Source organism: Haemaphysalis longicornis, unplaced genomic scaffold, assembly GCF_048455015.1.
Source record: "Haemaphysalis longicornis isolate Haplotype H1 unplaced genomic scaffold, Haemaphysalis longicornis Haplotype H1 scaffold_9, whole genome shotgun sequence".
NCBI classification, from domain to species: domain Eukaryota; kingdom Metazoa; phylum Arthropoda; class Arachnida; order Ixodida; family Ixodidae; genus Haemaphysalis; species Haemaphysalis longicornis.
The window spans coordinates 79,136,667-79,157,554 of record NW_027526460.1 but is presented as its reverse complement, the minus strand read 5'-3'; the positions used below and the strand labels follow the sequence as shown (position 1 = coordinate 79,157,554).

The 20,888-nt window shown below is 47.3% G+C and overlaps 1 protein-coding gene across 1 annotated transcript in view; it reads right to left on the bottom strand.

Moving 5' to 3' along the window:
• Nucleotides 1–20,888, bottom strand: part of LOC144153281 (uncharacterized) — a 71,991-nt gene that overhangs the window by 266 nt on the left and 50,837 nt on the right. The window contains exons 20-28 of the mRNA XM_077684933.1: nucleotides 18,760–18,783; nucleotides 18,625–18,651; nucleotides 17,712–17,759; nucleotides 14,490–14,624; nucleotides 11,105–11,340; nucleotides 9,947–10,068; nucleotides 8,785–8,899; nucleotides 4,665–4,826; nucleotides 2,525–2,641 (exon numbers count right to left, since the gene is read on the bottom strand). Of these exons, the coding sequence (XP_077541059.1) occupies nucleotides 2,525–2,641; nucleotides 4,665–4,826; nucleotides 8,785–8,899; nucleotides 9,947–10,068; nucleotides 11,105–11,340; nucleotides 14,490–14,624; nucleotides 17,712–17,759; nucleotides 18,625–18,651; nucleotides 18,760–18,783 (986 nt within the window). The remainder of the gene's footprint in view (nucleotides 1–2,524; nucleotides 2,642–4,664; nucleotides 4,827–8,784; nucleotides 8,900–9,946; nucleotides 10,069–11,104; nucleotides 11,341–14,489; nucleotides 14,625–17,711; nucleotides 17,760–18,624; nucleotides 18,652–18,759; nucleotides 18,784–20,888) is intronic.

Below are 20,888 nucleotides of genomic sequence, written 5' to 3'. Positions count from 1 at the left end.
ACTTTAAGTAATTAAACAGAGCAAAGAGACAGGACAGTTCTCAGAAAGGCGTAGGAACAATGACATCCAAGAGCTGTATCATCAGTTTTGTTTGTGAAAGGGGCCATAAAGACAAAATATAAGTTTGGTACATTACAGGTTGCTTTGTCCTGATAAGAATGGTACCAGTTGTATCACAAACTTCACAAAAATATGCAAGATATTAAAGAAATTTCAGGCAGCCGGGCTGTATATGTTGACATGACATGTACAGCTTCTGGAGCGGGCACAGGGATCAGACGTTGGAGTAGCCCTTGTTTTCAGCTTTATATGAGCAGGAATCTCCTTAAACCTGCCCCTGCAGGCGACTTCCGGCGGTTCTTCAGGCAACTTGAACCGCACCCCAGTCTGCCACGAAACATTTCGGGGGGGGGGGGGGGGGGAAGCACGTGCCTGATGTGCCCCCCCCCCTGGCCGCGCCCCTGCTTCGGAGTAGGAGCCGACTGCATGAATACAGATTGTTGGGCTAGTTAGGGTTGAATTGTTGAAAAATGTTTAGCGCATGCGCACACGGACAAAAAACAGAAGACACACCGCGGAGCTCTCCCTGGTGTCTTCTCTTTTTTTTATTTGTCATTCACTATTAATTTTCAACACCGCCGTCGTCAATCGGCGCGTCGCCAGCGATGGAATAAGAGTTAACCTATTACGAGTAATGCGGATCTTACATCACGTGACAGGTGCATGTGACGGCACGTGAGTACAACTGAGCCCTCCTGCCACGGAGAACTGTGATTCTGCGTAAGCTCTGGCAGACGCACAGCCCCCAGCGCTGATTTGCGTGAAACACTGCCATTGTCTTGAACTGCTAATACGACTACGCTGGTCGGCTTAGGAGGCGTAGGGGTATAATAGCGGGTTCTAACACGATTGGTCTGAGGTTCAGCCGGAGCACATGTTGAATTTCGTTTAATGACCGCGGATATTTTAAGACAAGACTTACTTTTGGGTCGATTCTCCGCAATAATTTAAACAGTAAGGATGGTTTCATTTCTTTTAGGTGGGTTTAACCTTCAAAAACGTTTAATTCTTTTTTAGGCGATGCTACAGTTATGACGCGATACTACAAGTACGACGCAAGTGAGGTGCGTCCAGACTAGCAATGTGTCCTCAGCCACGAAGAACCCCCATACTTGGAAAGCGGTGTCGTGAAGGCCGCCAGAATGCCTGCAGAAATAATTTGCGATACTAACAACAAAAGCGAAAACAAGGAAGCATTACGTAGCAGTAAATGAGTATTTAATAGGTATCGCCAGGCGTTTGCATTCACAGCACGTAAGCAGACTTAAGGGCAGGGAAAAAAATGGTGCTTTTTTCACTGCAGATTATTTCAATAGAAAAATGGACCCAAATGTCAGAGCATGGTTTTCACCGCGTTTTGGCCGGCGCGACGAACACGGCAACTGAATTAATTGCTGTGAATAATTCTTGCACACCAAATTGGTTACCAGAATGAATATAAAACGGTCGCGTATCTGCTTGCTTCGCTGCAAATGACGCCGAAAGACTCTGCCACGTACCGCCTTCTGCTGTCTGCTCCCCTTGACAGCTGCGTTTCTTGTAATGAACCCAATAGAGTTTGTTCTGTTCGCCTCCCTTTTCTCCAGCTCGCGCAGCTCGCGTCGCATCTACCTCTTTGTTTCTGTTGTGCTTGGAACAGTTCCAACTCTCATCTCTTGTTTTGGGGTATGACTTTTATCTTGCTGCCATTCGACACCGTTTTTAATGCATTGTTTTTCATTCCCTACCATAACGAGTGGTAGAATTAAGAGAACGCTGGTACTACCGGGTATGTAGCGATATTTTACGTCAAACATTGCTGAGGTTTTCTTTGCTCTGAACAATGTGGGCAAGCATTAGCCATGCCAGTTCGCCTATATACGCGCAAGCATTTTTTCTACTGTCTTTTGGCCGGTCGCTTGCATCGTGTGACGGACGAATGGACGGACGGGCAGCCAGCCAGAGAGAGACGTACGGACGGATGGCCAGACAGACGAACATAGATGGACGGATGGACAGACAGACACAGACAGAACGACAGACAGACAGACAGATAAATGGACAGACAGACGCACACAGACGGGTGGGCAGACAGGCGCAGACAGACGGATGGATGGATGGATGGATGGACAGACAGACAGACAGACAGACAGACAGACAGACAGACAGACAGACAGACAGACAGACAGACAGACAGATGAATGGACAGACACACGGACACAGGCGGATGGACAGACAGACAGACAGACAGACAGACAGACAGACAGACAGAAGGACGGACGGCAAAATTTGCGCGTTTGGGTAGCACAAAAAAGATTATCGTTATAAAAGTTATGTTTAGGGTTGCGCTAGCAGTCTATCGCCTCTTGTGCCCCGTTTTCCTGCGTTGGCCGTACTAGTAATGACCCAGGAACAAACTGGCCAAAAGTACCGCGCCTTGAGGCAGGTATTGCGGCTAAAGCGAAGGTGGCAAACGGAAACGTACCATCTTGGTAATGCTGTCCGGCGTGAGGTAAGACTGCCACTGCCTGGAACGGAAGTGATACGCTGCGATGGCCCGGTCGTCTACGATGGGTCCCACCCAGTCTTCTCTCGTACACGTCTGCGCATGTGCAACATCCGATGTCTTCAGGAAACGTCTGTCACTCTCATAGACAAACATTCACCATCGTTGCGCTTTTTCACTGCGAGCGCATGCATGGTATGGCCAGATTCTACAGCCCCTATTATTAAAAGAATTGCACGATTTTTTTTCTACGTAAATGCAGAACGAATGTCGATATCGGCAACAGATTTTATTGTTATCCTCTTTTGAATACGCGTAGGAAGTCGCAAAAGGTGTGAAACTCCGAGCGATAAGTTTAAAGCTTGCATTTGGTTACCTGTAGGCACTGGAAATTCGCTGTCGATTCGCTCTGCTGTGTAGTGAATTTGGAGCGAAAAATTTTTTTGTACTAATGGGATCCTTGTACAAGCCAGTATGAACACTGATTCTGAGTGATAAGCGCAGTAGGCACATTGCTGCACCCCCCCCCCCTCCCTGCAAGAATGATAATAATCTTGGGAAATTTACGCACCGATTCACCGAATTTAAACAAGCAATATTCATCAGCTGGTCCAATAAATCGGCTGTAAATTTAGTCTACCATAATTCTTAGTTGTTTTACAGTTATAATCATTAACAAACATTTATATCTAACTGCCTCCAACATCCACTGACTGATTTTTTTGTCTGCCAACAGTGACAATCGGTAGTTAGGGATTAGCCGAGATATTTCCTTTCAGGAGCAATGCATGTTTAGCTGCCGCTGGTAAGTTGCATAATCTGGAGATTCTCTGCAAACATGAAAATTTTGTTAGCAGAAAAATATCCCTGACCAGATACCATTTATCGGTAATATGAATAAACTTTATTTGGGAAGTAGTTGCGTACGCTGAGCTGCTGCTTGGGTTATTATTGTTCTGGCGCAACATGTAGAAGATTAGCTGTGATATCCGTTCTGTAGGTGGGTAAAATGTGCTGTAATTTGTTATTAAGGTCCATGACACCTGGTGCAGGAGGCAAACAATAAATGTGAGAGCAGCCATAGCAGTTGTACGGCTTACCCATGCGACAGCGATTATAGGAAGGCTCTGGTTACATAACCACGCGAAATGAACCGAATGCCGTGAAAATTTTAGCGAGATGGCCCACCCATCGAACTTTTCCTGCCGCATAAGCGATTTTTTGTAGCGAAAGCTACACTACGCTACCGCGGGCAGTCTTCGCGCGGTGACCAGTTTTGATCTGAGATCTATAGGTAAAAGTACACCCCCTTCCGCAAGCGCCCGGCACGGAGCAGTGGCCCGATGGCGGGGAGAGATAGGCGAGGAAGGAAAGGAGATGTGCGCGGGACCCGTGTCGCCACCTGGCGGAGGAAGGCCAGGAGGCCCCAGCCGCAGCGAAAAGCGCGCGCCACGAAGGAAGGCCAGGAGGCCACGCGCGGCCCAGAGCCGTGTGCGATGGAGGAAGACGAACATCCAGTTGTGGTCACTTCTACAGCGGCGAGGCTTAAACGACGCCGAGTATTAATCGCAAACAGCGTATTCATTGCAAGCATGTCTGTATATCATTGCGAAACCACATTTCGACCACACCTCGACAATAGGCCTAGCCAGGGCCGTGAAGTTTTTGCTATCAGCTAGGGTTTCCCATAGCTATACCACAGCATTTTTTTTTCACTCATTCAACCTGGGCCGCCACGTAGAATTACCGAGAGTGAAAGAGCTCACGCGCAGGCCTAGTTACGGGTGACATCTAGCAATCGTGGATTCAAAACGGCGCGCGTGCTTACTGCATCGTGTTGGGGGATCAGTGACACAGACTCGGGAGTGCAAGGTGGACGGCGCGGACTGCTCGGCGTACCTCGAGTACAGTGCTGAAGTCTGATAATGCTGCCTCGGGCTACTTATGGAAAGCGGCGGAGTTCCATGTCCACGTAGCGAAACCTCAGAACAATAGCGTGTATACTTTTCGCTTTAATAAAACCTTTATCATTTGCCAGTTGAATTTCCTGCAAGCGAACCCTGCACCATACAGTTGGATGCGGAAGGCAACAGAGATGGGGTCGCAGTCGTATACGTGCCTTGCTGTATGACAGGAGCGTTTCGTTGTCGCACGGCGCGCCCACGTTGGTGCTCTCGGAGGTGAGCGAGTAGTGCAGGGCCGCCATGCTGATCGAGAAGCAGACGTTGGGGGGAGGCACGCCGTCACTTTGCAGCTGCTTGATCCACTCGACGGCCGTCACCTAAGAAACGCCGCGCGGGGGAAGGATGGGGCTTGAGATTGGTGTTGAGGGGGGCGCATTGGATGACCCACTTTTGTCGACCACATCAGCGGTAAATGAATGACACCAAATAATGGCAGGCCAATAAAGCATGGGCAGACCAATAAGACCGAAATGGCCCGCAGATGAGAATTCGTAGTTCTGTGTGTGCTTAAATAATAAATTACATGCACGCACACACGCACGAACAGCCACCTTCACACACACTCACCCGCTAGCTCGCTCCCTCGCTCTCAGCCGCTAGCTCGCTTATTCGCTCTCTCACTCGCTCACCCACTCACCCGCCCAACTCACTCACTCACTCACTCACTCACTCACTCACTCACTCACTCACTCACTCACTCACTCACTCACTCACTCACTCACTCACTCACTCACTCACTCACTCACTCACTCACTCACTCACTCACTCACTCACTCACTCACTCACTCACTCACTCACTCACTCACTCACTCACTCACTCACTCACTCACTCACTCACTCACTCACTCACTCCATCTCCCACTCGCTGACCCATCAACTCACTCCCCCGCTCACCCGCGCATTCACTCACGCACTCGCTAACTTACCTGTTCCCCCGATCACTCCCTCACTTACTCAACCACCCACACACCCACCGACACACTCACTCAACCTCACTGAAGTAGCTTTCTATCGATGCCTATGGCTGTCGGAAACTAACGACCTTAATTGAACAAAGTATATTAGCATCGTAACTCTTGAGGGTTATAGAAACTATATTTCCGCGAAGCGCCAAATGAACGAGCAATACACAGCTAATCTGGGCTCATGCCCACGCCGGCCTGGCCGGGAACGAATCCGCGCACGGCGCAGCTCAAGGATTCACCGACCAAGCGGACGTCCATCTGGACTAGGATTTCGTCTCGCTTTCAGGCAGGGACAGACTCGTGTCCTACAGGGATATTACCCCGTAAATTTTGATCTCCACCGCAAACGGGTTGCCGAAATTTTCGGTAAGAAATGGAAAGGCGAGTGCTTCGTTCCATCCCCTACACAGCTAATCTGGGCTCATGCCCACGCCGGCCTGGCCGGGAACGAATCCGCGCACGGCGCAGCTCAAGGATTCACCGACCAAGCGGACGTCCATCTGGACTAGGATTTCGTCTCGCTTTCAGGCAGGGACAGACTCGTGTCCTACAGGGATATTACCAACCACCATTGGCTGACCCAGGCCCGCCTCCCAGCCGCGCCTTCCTCCCTAGCTAAACGCCGAACCGTGGTCTGGCGACTCCTCCAGACAGACACACATCCAAGCCCGATTGTCTACAGCTGCTGTTCCCCCTCCCCCCCCCCCCTCCCCCCAGAGTGCCCCAGATGCCAGCGACCAGCGGACCTAGCACACATGCTATGATAATGTTCGCAGGCAGCCACACTATAGGTCGCAATGTTAACGCCAGCGAGCAGCGGGAAACCGTACTGCACAGCTCCAGCCCGCAGGATCAACTCTGGGCCGTCCAACTGGCCGGAAATGCTGCCAGAGCCCAGGGGCCTCTGGCGGACGCGTAGGAACTACACTTGGAATGTAATACCCGTAGGATCAACTCTGGGCCATCCAACTGGCCGAAAATGCTGCCAGAGCCCAGGGGCCTCTGGCGGACGCGTAGGAACTACACTTGGAACTTAATAAAGTTTTATTATCTCTCTATAGAGCTGTCAATATTTCATTAGGAGAAAATCAGTGATTCAAATCTTTTCCCACAAGCTATCCTGAATAGAGTACAAAAACACTTTTCGCTTCATATACGACAGCTAGAGAAGAACAGTAGTGACGGAACTGTTAGTTGGGGCCAACTTGCCTTCTCTGTCACAGGAAAACCATGCTGCGTTTAAAATTTCTATATCAAAATGTTAATGAACGCTACAACATAGATTTCGACCGAAGAGTTACTTCGTCTCTTGCCGCACTTGCCAAAGCCGTGAGCCAACATAACTCCTACCCGTACCTGAAACAAATGCTTCGTATGCATTTTTCTTGGAAGTGCTTTGACGGCTTAGAATTGCCAAACTAACAATAGAGTCACTAAGCAACCTTTAGCATTATTTGCTGCCAAAGGGAAATATTTATTTTGGGTATTTATTTTAAACCTATTTTTAACTCTAACTTTATTTTTAACTTGTATCAAAGTGCTAGCGATGTTCTGTCGCCATCTTCTTACCGTGTGTTTCTACGCTTTTCTTCCCTTTTTGTACCGACCTGCAAAGTCGCTTCAAGAGACATCGGAAATGAACAGAATAAATAAATAAATTTCTAAGTTTATTCTGCTTTCCACTAATATGTTAAACGGAACGGGATGTTACTGTCCCCCTCCTAAAATCATTTCCCCTCTGTTTTGTTCTCTCAATGGTGCAAGGGCCTGCGCATTTTATTTTTTCATTTGTGTTTTTTCCCGTTAATTGGTGGCTTACGTTTTCACGGTGACGTGTCTTTTCTCCCAAGCTTTCTTCCGAAAGTTTAATACAATTCGGATTCAGTGTCTCTCACGCAGACTACTAGGGTTATTTAGCCGTTTATTTCACGGACACCGTTCATGCGTTAACCTCTTTGCAACCTAAAACTTCATGTAGACTGCCTCCATAAAACACAAAACAGTATCTTCACAATCGTGAGGCATTTAAACATTGCTGCTCGGCAACGATTTCTATCGTTAAAGCCAACTGCACTTAAAATTTCGACCTCTTAAAAACCCTATTTTCCTATCGTTTGACTAAAAAGATTGCCTATTACGGAACAAATATGCGGAAGCGATCAACAAAAGTCGGCGATTTTGAGAACACAATTGAGAAGAGCGAGGCCATACAGGCCGGGATGAAGTGGCGTAGCCACCGGACACCAGCTCGGGAGCAAGAGTACGCACTACCACTTCGCGCACGCGTGGCAGCCCTGAAAGCGACGCGCCCAGTGGAGCGCAATCTGCTGTCCAGCTTCCTGGCTAGCCGGTTGCCAAGCGCCCGGCCGGCGGGAATGTCACTTCCGCTTCATGGCTCTTTCCGCGATCGCACTGCAGACGCATGCAGCGTCATCTACGATACATCTGTATTAAACGCTTCGAGGGTGGTATTCTCGCGTTTTGCACGTTTTGTGCCCGTTCCAAAAGTGTCCCTTTTGAGCAAGCCCTGATTGGCTAAATGTGAACATCCGGATGTGACGTCATGCAAGCACGGCGGAGCTATGAGCCGTGGTTTGTCGGAGCAGACGATTTTTGGTCGCCTTGTTGTTGGTTCGCTGGTGGAACAATAAACAAATAAAAGATAGTTTAAAATAGGTTTCGTCGTTTATAATGTGTTTACAGGAACAAGTCCCCCCAAACCCCGCCTATCACTGGAAGTACGTCACAATAAAACGGACGCAAAACGGACAAACACGAGAATACCGCCCCTGACGAAAATTTCGGTGCAGTCGGCTTCTCGACAAAGCTGATGATGAGAGCAGTCTTTTTGAATTGCCTCCAGGGACGGTATTGTCGTGTTTGTCGATTTTAAGAACGTCCGTTTTGCGTCCCTTGAATTGTGACGTACACCCAGTTGTAGGCGGGCTTTAGGTTAACTTTTGCGCAACTGTTCTTGTAAACGCATATCAAACGACTAAACCTATTTTAAACTATCTTTTACGTGTTTATTGTTCCACCAGTGAACCGATGACAAGGCGACGAAAAATCGTCTGCTCCAAATCGTGTGCTCCGAGAAGCCGCGGCTCATAGCTCGGCCGTGCTTGCATGGCGTCACATCCGGCTGTTCGCTTTTAGCCAATGAGGGTTTGCTCCAAAAGGACACTTTTGAAACTGACGCAAAAGGGACAAAACACGAGAATACCGCCCCAGAACCGTGTTTCCCTGCATGGTCCAGACAACGCGGCGGCTCCCTTGGTGGTTGCAGACATTTGAAGGGCGCGGTGCTCACCACTGGCAGGGTGTCCGCTTTGTCGCTGTACTCCCTGAAGGAAGTGGGCACAAGGGCGCTACAGGTGGATGTGTGCCCCATGTGGTGCGTCTCCAGGATGGTGTAGTCGACGATCCTGCAGGTATCACGGTGTCACACGAACACCCGGCATAGCATCCGCCTTGTTCTAACCTCACAGGAACATGCATCCACTTCTCTTATCTGATCTTCATTTATATTTTGACTGCTACTAAAAGCAGATGTTAACGTGATACTAAAGACCTACGGAACGCTGAGAACAAAGCGGTGCCTTATACCGGTGACCGTTTGCTTTCTTTTTTTCTGCAGCACGAATTGCTACAAACACATGAATTACTATAACTAACTAAACCGTGTGATTTATTAGTTCTAACGGTCCAGCTTCGTTTTTTTGGTGAAGCCAGTTTTGCGCTGAAACCATGGGTAATAAAATTGCATATTCATCATCATAATCATCATCACCAGGGTATCTACGCCCACTGCCGGGTAAAAGGCCTCTCCAATTAATCCCAAATTACCCCGGTCCTGCGCTAACTGCGACCAATTTATCCCCGTAAACTTCTTGATCTCCGCAAACTTCTTGATCCATTTTCGGTTCTTTTGTGACACCTCGCGCTTATATTGTAAATAAATAAAACTCTTCGGTGTTATTTTATGTGAACATAGTATAAGAAACGAACCTCCGTGGAGGAGTTATGTAGGTATCGAAATTTAGACATGCCTCTTTTTTTCGTTACGCGCAATAGAGCCGTAGTATGAGCAGCAGTACATTTGGAGGGCTTCGGGCAGGCAGGGAAAGTTACCGACCTCGAAATTTTGAAAAGTGCCGAAGCACGCGGAATAAAATGCAGAATTGTGCACATAGGTTCGTGACAAAAACGGTAATGAAGTTATTCGAGTGTGATTTTTCTCCTTGCCAGCAGCAGCGACATATATACGTCGAGAAATTTTTTTTGATAATGAATTGTGAATATTTCTTTGTGCCAGTCCCTTAATCTTTAAAAAAACCAGTACTGCTGCTGCACTTAACCAGTATTTATCGAAAAAAGTACTCAGCAGAGGTTTTATTTTTGGCCGCATTCTTGCCGTTATTTACAAGCAAAAAATATTGTCAGGCACACTGCCGACAAGAAAGGTAACTCACTTTGCAATCTTCAGCACGTCCTGTAGCAACTCCGCCGAATTTGTCCTGAAGTCCCTCACTTGGACGCCATACATGAGAATCAGCGATCTCGGCCGATTCTCCTTGAACGACTCGTGAAATTTCTGCGCGAATTAGAACTTCGGTGTGAAGTGTCAAATGGTAAGGGGTCCTCCACACTTTGATGAATTGAGCGATCGAGGGACTTATTGACTGAATCTCTGACTGAAAGATTGATTAGCTCGTTGAAAATTCGTTCATTGGTTGACTGATGGATTGTATAAAGTTCAAGAATGCTTTTGTTGCATTCATTGCAAGCAGCAGAATATACTATTATGAGCAATATGAAAGGCAACACAGGAACGCGTAGAAAACACCATCAGACCCACCTATGCGTGATTCGCAGCGGCCACCGTCGCAAACAAAGTGGAAAGGGGGACGCTGTTCTAACAACTGTTCCAATTCCCGCCGTGCGTCTTATCGGCTGTCGCACCATACCATATTATCGGCGGAATGACGTAAGCTACTGCTTTGTAGAAGTGCCGGCGTAGTGGGAATGCCAACAGTTAGTGGAAGAGCGTTCTCCTTTCCCTCTCTGTTTTTCACAGCGCCATCCGCGTATGGCTCCGAGCCTGTTTCGAGGCTGTTTGCCACGCGTTCCTGTGTTCCATTTCATATCGCTCATAATAGTGCAACACGCAGTGTCCCTCTCGAAAGCCTTGTAATGCTCACAGGCCGTCCAGGACAGCGACATGAACATAAAACCATATCCGTATGTCCAATGCAGGAGCGACATAAAAGTAAGTGCTCCGGGACAGAATGGTTCATGAAGAGGAGAGAAGGAGGCAAGAGGTGTGTAGACACCCATTCATAACTTACTCAACTTCCTTGTTACAACAGGACTAGCACTGCGTTTGCAGCCATCGAGTCACCGAGCCATCGAACGTAATATAGACTATCCCCCACTCTCCTGCCGCTCTTCTCTTCCCCCTTCTCTCATCCTATCCTTTGAAGCCCCAATCCCCTTCCCTAGACTGGGTTGTATGAGGGTGAACTCCCCGTTGAGTTCAACGACATCCACAGGCCTTTTATCTTCCCTCTTCTGTTAATACATCACCACCACCCACCCCCCCTTCATAACGCCCCCGAGAGACCACCCACCTCGAGCATCTTGAGCAGGGTGGGCATGGTGTCGCTGACCACCTGCAGGTCGAGGAAGGCCAGCCCGTCCACCTTGTGCTTGGTGAGCCACGCCGTGGTGGTGATGACGAAGTGCGACAGCTGCAGCGGGTCCTTCCACTTCCCTATGCACTCACGGATGTCGTCCTGGCTCACGGCCACCAGGTGGTTCCCGGAGCCCTGCTCGGCCATCTGCGTGAACAGCTCGAAGCCCGATCCTGCGTACCCGCCCACCGCGCCGCCAACTCTTTATTGCGCGGTCCGCGGTGCACAAACAAAAGACTGCAGAAGCTCCCAAATGAGAATTCTCGCGCAAATAAATGCTCATATCCGCTCTACTATACACGGGGCACCTTTAAATTCGGCTTCACTACTAAGCAAGCACACATGCATGCTGTGGAGACATTTTAGGAGCCCTAAATATTCTGTGAAACTGTAGTTGGATAGGCCCCGGAGCCGGAACGACATTTAATAAAATGAAAGCCGTTCCACTCAATGTGAAAGCTGTCGGAAGTGCAGAGCAGTGATTCGCCACAATGGGCTGTAGCACCGTTATGCGCTCACTGGTGCCACCCAATGCAACTCAAATTTCCCGCCTCCGCAGTGCTCGCGCACCCCCTGCCTGGAACTGAGCCAGCGGGAATTCTGTTCTTTTTGTGCTTGCTTTTCCTCCCGCACGTGCCGGCGTTGCACTGCCGACGCAACGCAGGCGATGAGGCGCGCCGTAGTGGAGGGCTCCGGATTATTTTGGTCACCTGGGGATCTTTAACATCTCGTACACACGGGCGTTCTTGCTTTTCGCCTCCATCAGAAAAGCGGCCGCCGCGGCCGGTAATCGAACCCGCGACCTCGTGCTCAGCAGCGCAACGCCTTAGTCACTGAGCCACCGCGGTGGGTCCAGAAGCAGTTGCTACTTTCGCCTTTTGTAATATTTGTTAAAACACAACCGAATTGGTATTCACCAATTTAGAAAACTGAGTCCCATTCGTGGCAAGCGGTGCGCAAAAGGTAGCCTTTCTCTAGCGGCCAGATGTCTGTATGTGGTTCGTACATTTTGTTTTCCCGCCCTACCAACCAATCCTTAACGTATGTTTGCCGTACGACCACTTAATTCCGTCGGGTGCTGGTTACCCTGGAGGTGCTGTCGAACAAGTGAATCAAGCCGTGGGAAGACAGCGCGCAATGTACGCGAAGCTGCGCCAAAAGAGGCCCAAAACAACCGTCTCTAAAGCAGACGACAAAGCTGTACCGCCGACGCCGGCGAGAAGGCAAGTCCGCGTGGGGAACGCAGGGTAAATTCGCCGCGCCATCTACAGCGTGCTCCGTGAGCGAGACCCTCCGTCCCCATCTCCCTCCCCCAACCGCCTCTCCAGCCGCGTTGGGAGTTTCTTGACCCGCACGCCACGAAAGAACCGATGGCTGGTAGAGCTAGAAAGCTTTGCTTTAAAAACACAGTAATTATTCAAACTGACAATTTAATGGTAAACGTTATTTTAAAGGAGCATAATTTTTCATTTCTGTGCTTTTTAAAGTTATTTATTGCTTTCTCAACTGCGGTTTCTTGTTGAGATTGTTTCTGTGTCTGCGCAACTGCCTCTGCCGATTGCCGCTTGTGCGAACACTCCGGCACAACATAGGTCCTACCTGCAGTACTAAATTTGCAGTTGTCGCTCGGCCAACACCGCACTGTATGCCAAAACTACTCCAGTACCTGATCAAGTGGCCCTAAGTAATCCTTTCAAGCGTGCGTAAAGCCGTCGAAGCGAACTTTTAGCTCTTCTTTGCCGCCGGAAGACCGCAGGTGATGTGCAGCAGACACTGTGCAGGCGACAACGCATCTTGCTGACCACACGGTCGCATTTTTTTACTACTCTTGGTTCGAATGCATATAAAACACTTGCGTGGTGCAACTTCTTGGGCTTCTTCAGTACAACAAATTTATGTAAGCACCGAAATATTATATTTTTATTCAGTCGTGGTCGACGAACCCCGTTATATGGTTTATTTTGTCACCAACAGACGGAGCCACTGTACGGAAAATCCAAAACACTGGACCAATCGTGAGGCCACTTTTTGATGCATGGGGCCCATGGGGAGTTCCGAAACTCCTTTATCTAGTAACTCTAGGCACGGCTAGCATGGTGGGGCAGCCGCATGGCACCAAGAGCGCGGAGAGCGATTGGGGGCGAAAGCAGGCGAAAGCCAATTTAGGAGGAGGGGAACCGACCGGAAGTGCTCGGTTTCGGGCATTTTTTTCTGCCTGCTTGAGGGGTTACATGTGGCGGGCTCGAGCAGGGGGACCGATGCAGGGTGGTGCATGTTTGTTTTGTCCGCTGGAGCCATGACCACGAAAAAAACGGAAAAATCTGGATGTAGCGACGAAAGCGGAAGCAGGAAGCGGGCGCTGACTCTATTGCGGAAAAGAAGCAAGCGAATCTAAGACTTTTTTTATGTTAAAGTGCGGTGAGCGTCGCGCTGTGGTTGGAATTTTCTGTGCTGTGAAGAACAATTCCGTAAGCGACTACTTGTCACAGTCTCGGAAAGCCCTCTGATGTGCAGAGTTACCAGATAATCTTCGGACAGGCATATTTTATATATCAAATTGTCGATATGTCGAACTATTTCGCCATCCCCTTGGAGTTAGATTAATGCGTGTTGGATATGTCCGTGTTAAATACACAGTTGAGAAACTTCGCTTCAGAACCCCCCTGCTTCGTTGAAACTGAGGGGAAAGTGTATTGTCGCGGCACCTGGGGGACAAAACCTGTACTTTGCAATATATATTTACTTATTAACAAAAATTAATGAATTATAACTTGCTTTTCAACTTGCAAAACATAAAATGGTAATGTTTACTTATGTTACCACGATTTTTCTTTAATGACTTACAACAGCATCCTACTTCAGCCTTTTCTCGGCAGATGGCAGACTCGTGAACTTCCCCCAAGGTGCCCGAATTCACGCGCGGCAGAGAGTGCGTGTATCCAGGTACCCCACATGACCCTAGTATATATATATATATATATATATATATATATATATATATATATATATATATATATATATATATATATATATATATATATAGCGATATAGAGGAACTCTACCTGTCCCAAGCTTTCCCCTAGTTGGCCCCAGCGCCGCGGGCCGACGGCGGACCGGTGTCTGATGAATGGGGCCTATGCGGAGCTTCGCAACAGGTTTATATCTAGTAACTCCGGTGTTATAATTTATTGCGTCCCGTTGCGGCAACCGCAACGGAAGTTTCGTGTTACTTCGTGACTCGAACGGATACCCTTCTCGAAATCATCACTTACAATCCTCCCAGAACGGACTGACACACAGTAAGGAAGAGGTTGTCACTAACCGTTGGTCTTGGGCACAAGCAGGTCTTCCTGGCCGTTGTACGTGAGGTCCGTGTAGACGATGAAGTCGCACGTGCTTTCGGGGAACTGTTCCTTGACACTCGTCTTCTCCGACATCACACAGATAAGGTTGTGCGCTGCAAGTCACGCAGTCAACGGCATGACACATTGCAGGACCTTCCTCAAAATAATAGCAATTCAGCACACGTTCACTCCAACATTAATTGTACTAACCTTCGAACAAAAGCGTCGTTCAAGTGAAATTTTGCTCATTGAAATATTGCGGAAGCAAATCTTTCTAGTAAACTCTACGAAATTTTGGCCTTGTGAATTCTGCGCGTGAGCTTCCATTGTACAGATTAACACTGAAAGTTGTGTTTATTACGACGAATAAAAGGCAATATTTTGCTTTTTATACAGGCCTGGTTACCGAACATTCTACAGTGACTATGAGTCACATCATCTTATACATTGTAAAGAAACATGGTTTATCCATCTGTGGTTCTGCCCCGTCCTATTTAAGACAATAGCTGCAATCACTATTTGGGTAGAAGTCCTTCGATCCTTCTCCTGTATGATTTCGTGGCCGCAAATGTGGCATAAATAGGTGGTTTATGCGTCCTTTTGTAGATAGTATTCCCAGCTTTCTTTGCTCAATACCATTCAGTGAGTGCTATTTATTATTATGCTTTTTTGCGCTGAAAGCCGCGGACACAAGCATTTCTGTCCTTACAGCTTCATTTCCTTAGCTGAATTGCATTTTATTACCCTTCAAGATATACTTTTTGAGAGCTATGGTATGACGAGCGCTCCAAAGAAATATTGGGGCTGATACGATTGTTATGTACTGTCGTGGAAAGTGTTAACCACAGCTAAGATTGGGGGTCGGCCTGTGCACAGAGCGGCCGCTCGCGATAGCCACCAGCGCATTACAGAGGGCCGATAATCGACACACACGAGAATTTTTGCATTTTGCTTCAACAGCGCGTGCGCACAACCCTGCTCACTAGGCTGGCCGTAATTGTAAACATCCGCTGTTTCCATAAGGTGGCGCCTCATTCTTTGAGCACAAGTGAAAGTTTGAAGATTTAGTTAGGCATCTTAGAAAAAAGCTTGGAAAAGACGACGACGCCGAATAAAACGCGCTTTCGTCTAAGATGCCGCACCACTTGTGGTTTTTAACACTTTTGATGATTGTACACCATACAAACAGATCCTCTCAAATATTGCTTAGGAATTTTGTAAAAATGAGTAAGTAAGACAAAATTTTTGTCGATTATCATCCGTTCGAACGGACCGCAATGCAAAAAGAATTGTCGCCTCAACCTGCCATGTATCTTTTGTGCGTTATTTGTCAACCGGAAATGTCAATTTGAGAAGAAGTGTCTTTGGTTCATTTTAATCTGATTACTCTTCGGCAACCGAAAAAGCTTGAACCGGATGAAACACCTTAGAGTTCCTCGGAATGAGCCATGTGCACCAGGTTCCAAACGAGCACATCAAAAAGATATCATCAACAGGATGGAAACGTTATACTTTGATCTTGGCTTAGCACAAACCGCACGATTTGTCTCCCTTTATTGTTTTTTAAGCGTTAAAAATCAAGACCAACAGCGTTGATGCGGGAACCACACGTTAACAACGCATGTTGCGTTAAATTTGTAGGGCCAACATTCCTAATTTCGTTTTCATCACACGACAGGTTGTCATCCGTAACACTAAAGCTCATTCTATTCCCCATTGGATTTCACTGAAGCACCCCCGGGAATGAGGAGGCGAATATGGTATGTGGAGAAAAACTGAAAACAGTAAGCCTCTTTCTCCGCCTCTCAGTTATAATTAAACAGCGGCTGGAGAGGCATTCAATCCATAATACTTTTACGCCAAGTATTCGACCCTCCCATCCTTAGAAAGGGAAACTGGAGTGATGCCGGTAAGACCCGGGGTACAGCCAACCCCCGCGTTATCCCTTCGAACTTTTATTTGTTCCCCTATACCTCACACGCTCTATCCCTTCGGTTACGATGATGTGGCTTTATAAGAAACGGATGACACCACATGACGCACGATAAAATCAAGGCAGTTTTCTTAAGAGAAAGATTGTTAGAGCGAGTCTTTCTCCCATTCAACCTGAGTCAAAGCCAAGGTCCAGAATACCCTCCCCCGAAGTCCAAAGTCCAAACTTCAAAAGCCCAAAACCAACATTTAACGTCACACCACCAAATCCCAAAGCCGAAGTCCAACCCTGCTTTATGTATTTCATTATCATCATCATCGTGTGTACTGAGAAACTATATGTTGCGTATTACAAGAGGTCCGTTAGCTGTGCAAAGATATCCCATGTTATCTTATGTGGTGTGTAGTTAATATGAACCCTTTGGGAAACCCACTGTGTAAAGCTGGCTTTCCTGCAGTGTTTACCCGAGCTTCAACGCTATTAGTGTGGTGTATAAAGCTTCGCTTTAAAAGCTGCTGATAAGCAACAGTCAGTGCCATGGCTAAACTACAGCGGTCTTGAGGGGAAATTTTTCCAGTTCCTGTCTCATCGGGATGTCAGTGCACGCCACTGGTCCTCGAATGTTTAGAGAAAAATGATAGGAGAGACGAGGGGCAACCTTTTCCTCCAGCATGGCGGCGAAACATTCTGCGGGCGTGGCGGGCGGGCAGTCGGTTTCCGTCACGACAGGAGCCCAAATATGGTGGTATAAATTCGAATCAATCCTGGTCAAGTTGCCGCCATCGAGAGCGTTAAGTTCCTACGTTAGTTCCGCGAAATTTCGCGGATTTTCCACTAACTTACGTCCATGTTCCGCGTAGCCCTCCATTTGGCCACGACGGGAGCGGTAGATCCGCGGATGTTCCACTAACTTGTTCCCATGTTCCGCGCAGCCCTCTATTTTGCCACGACGGGAGCAGTAAAGTGGCGGGATCCGCGGATGTTCCACTAACTTACGCCCATGTTCTGCGTAGCCCTCCATTTTGCCACGACGGGAGCGGTAGATCCGCGGATGTTCCACTAACTTGTTCCCATGTTCCGCGCAGCCCTCCATTTTGCCACGACGGGAGCGGTAAAGTGGCGGGATCCGCGGATGTTCCACTAACTTACGCCCATGTTCCGCGTAGCCCTCCATTTTGCCACGACGGGGGCGGTAAAGTGGCGGAATCATTTTTATGGACCCAAAAGCGTTTCGAAACACAAGCTGAAGGCACTGTCGTGTCCTTACCTAGGGCGGGTCTCTCTTCCTGGGCAGGCTGACCGGGAGGAGGTGGAACTGAAATTGGGGCAAACATTAACCGATAAGTTCCGCGCAAACAGGGACAAGGCTTAGGAAAATTCTAGTTAAGATTGAGTTTTTACGTGCCGAATCTACATCTCGGTCATCAAGCGCGCCGTAATCATTTTAGACCCCTTTGGGACTTTCCCTTGTGCCGAAATGCGGACACACAAGTGTTCTTTGCTTTTCAACTGCATTAGAAAAATCGACGGCCGAGGCGTAGGGTCGAATCCGCAAAGTCGGGCTCAACACCTTTTCCAGAGATCCAGTACAAAGGGTAGTTTAAATTAGACGCCATGATCCTCTGGAAGTCTAACTTCAGAATCCTCACAACAATAGATGGCGTTTAATAGCGTGAAGACCAGATGTTACATCGCTCATATTACAATGTGAATAGAAAAAAATAAACAGATATCATCGCGGATGGTGTACTTTATAGGGAACTCAAGCAGTGCAATTTCAAGCCACTCAAGTGCAAATACGCGAAGAGTAATCTAGTGCAGCCGATCGCGTATGGCAAAAAGGGAGTGAAATCGCTAAGAACAACCCGTAGGCAAACATGTCAGAATTCGCTGTGGTTTTATTGTTGGTGCATCGTAAATATACGAGTCATAAGGTAGAAACTACTGAAACGGGATTTGCGATGGCTGTGAAAGCTCGTGCAAAACTACATAAATAAAACCAGTCAGGAGTCATCTCCGCTTACGACGAAAACCACACCGTTTTTCCCTGCCGAAAACTAGCCGAAAGCCCAATGCGCATGTGGACATTAAGCTTATGAGACGATCCCTGCTCAAACTACGCGACACAAAGCATGCTTTATCACTCTATCAAGTTGTGTAAAATGACGCGAGCCAATTACCTTCTCCTCCTGACCGGGCACGTGATTCTGAAAGCAAAGGGAAATTTCATTATCAACGGAACGTTCAACGGGTTGTAACCTTTGAACGACGTTACGCACTCAAAAAATCCGAACGAAATAAGCCAAGCCAATTACCTCCACCGGACCCTTCTCTTGACTCTGAAAGCAAATAAAAACTTAGTTAGGTTAACCCTTCCAAGTAGGTCCCACGTATCATAACTCGTAGACTACAACGCCAACATTTGACCTAGAAGGCGGGCACCGGATTACTCAATGCTACCTAGAGTATTGTCAAACACGCGCTGATCTCTGAAAGCTTGAATACATTTGTCTTTCCCAGGATTAAATCGTAAAGTCTGGTTTAAGTAAAAGCAGGGCAAACATTTGTGGCCGCAATTCTACTTCTTTTGGCCGTATGAAATCACCACGTGAATTCCGTGTCATAGATGTTTAGTGCGGCCATTTGCAACCCAAAACGGCCGAGATTAGGTCGGTTCGCGCTAAAAGATAACAGCACAGCACTCAGAAACATTGTGCCGTGTCAAGTGTTAAGTTCAAGGCACTCGCAAGAAAGCAAGAAAGGCTCAACATAACAAGTATAAACGAATAAAGGAAGACTACTACCAGCAAATTAAACACCTTGCCTTGGCCACAGATTCCCAAGAAAGCGCACGGGACCAAGGTCGATTAAAAAGATAAGATTTGCTCCTTTCCTTGCTTCCTTATAAAGTAAAAATAAACGGAACGAATAAAGGGAAAACTGTAAAATGGAAGAGCTCTCTGAACCAAAGGTACGCAGATTCCATTCTTTATGCTCATTGAGGAGATATTTCAGTGATTTTAAGAATATTCTGCTATACTTAAGTGCCTTATCTTAATTTATTTATCGAGAATCTACCGATTTTATCTTCGAAAGCAAAACATTTTGTAATTTTTAGTTCAATTTAATCCGAATTTCTCGCTTTTACAATGAGGCATTTCCATGCTATTGTTCCTTACATGGTCCTGGTCCCGTGCTTAGCGGCCTGAACAGCTGTTGCTTCCTTTGTTGTTGCAACTTTCCCAGTTTTCGCACTCTGATTCGGATGAGCTACCGTTACACCTGCCGTACCCGCACAGCTAAAGAAGATCTATTGTTGCTGATCTTCCAGCAATGTCGTGGGGACGACAACTGGCATGCTTTGTAGCTGAGTTCGAAACTGAATGCTGAAATCCGAAATCAACTGCAGCAACGTCGAATTTGTAGTAGAATAATGCATTTATATAAAAGCGATTTATTGTACCGCGCATCGCGCAATTTAAATAAATAAAACAAAATGATTAGCCGTATCGTCCGTGATGAGTGGAGGAAGTGGATGTAGGCCATTTTTCTGTACAGAACTTCCGAATACGATCCTCTTTTCTAAGGACTTTTCTCTATTTCCTCTATACACGCATCCAGTATAAGGAATGGGCACTCAACCGACTTATCGATTGAGTATCGATTATCTCACTAAACTCGCAGTTGGGTGCAGCGCAACCAAAGATAAAAAATGCCCGGTTTACAGAATGTCGCTGATAGTAGTTGTTTGTTATTTTTTTTTGCTCCCACAGCTAGTGAAATTGCTATAGCGCCCAAGTTTTTGTTTTTCTAAAACAGTTTTATTGGCCCCACCTCCATCACCCCGTTAACCTGCATACCTTAAAGATACCTGTACATTCATATCGCCCCGTAGCAAAGGACGACGCAGGTTTTTTCAAGGAACAAAATTTTGCTGTAGCGAGCTGGTGTTCCACTAAGTACTCAAAAAATGCCCAAGAGGCGAATGAGACGTCAACGAAATGACGCGCACAGACAATTGTGAGTGAATCCAATGCCGCGGCGTTTGCTCTGGGAGCATTTACCTTCGCGCGCTCTACTTTCTGGAACAGTCTAATTATACCGAGAACAAATAAAGCATTCTAGTCATGTGAAGACAGGCACAGCACTGCCTCTATCAAATAAGGTAATCTACGCGTCATACAAAAGAAAGAGACGGAAACACGTGCTTCCTTCGAAGACATATAAGACGCCGGGTGCAGTCAGACACTGGCAAAAAACACAGAAGTAAGCAAAATCAAAAGGCATGCATGTTCGCGCCAAATATTTCCTGCCACCCCAAAATCCATTAGCACGCAATTTTACACCACATTCATCAAAAGGGTGGATACGTTATGATCTTACAGTTGCGGGTTTAGATGCAAACTACCCAGTGAGCTTGCTGTAGAGAATGATAAACGTTTGC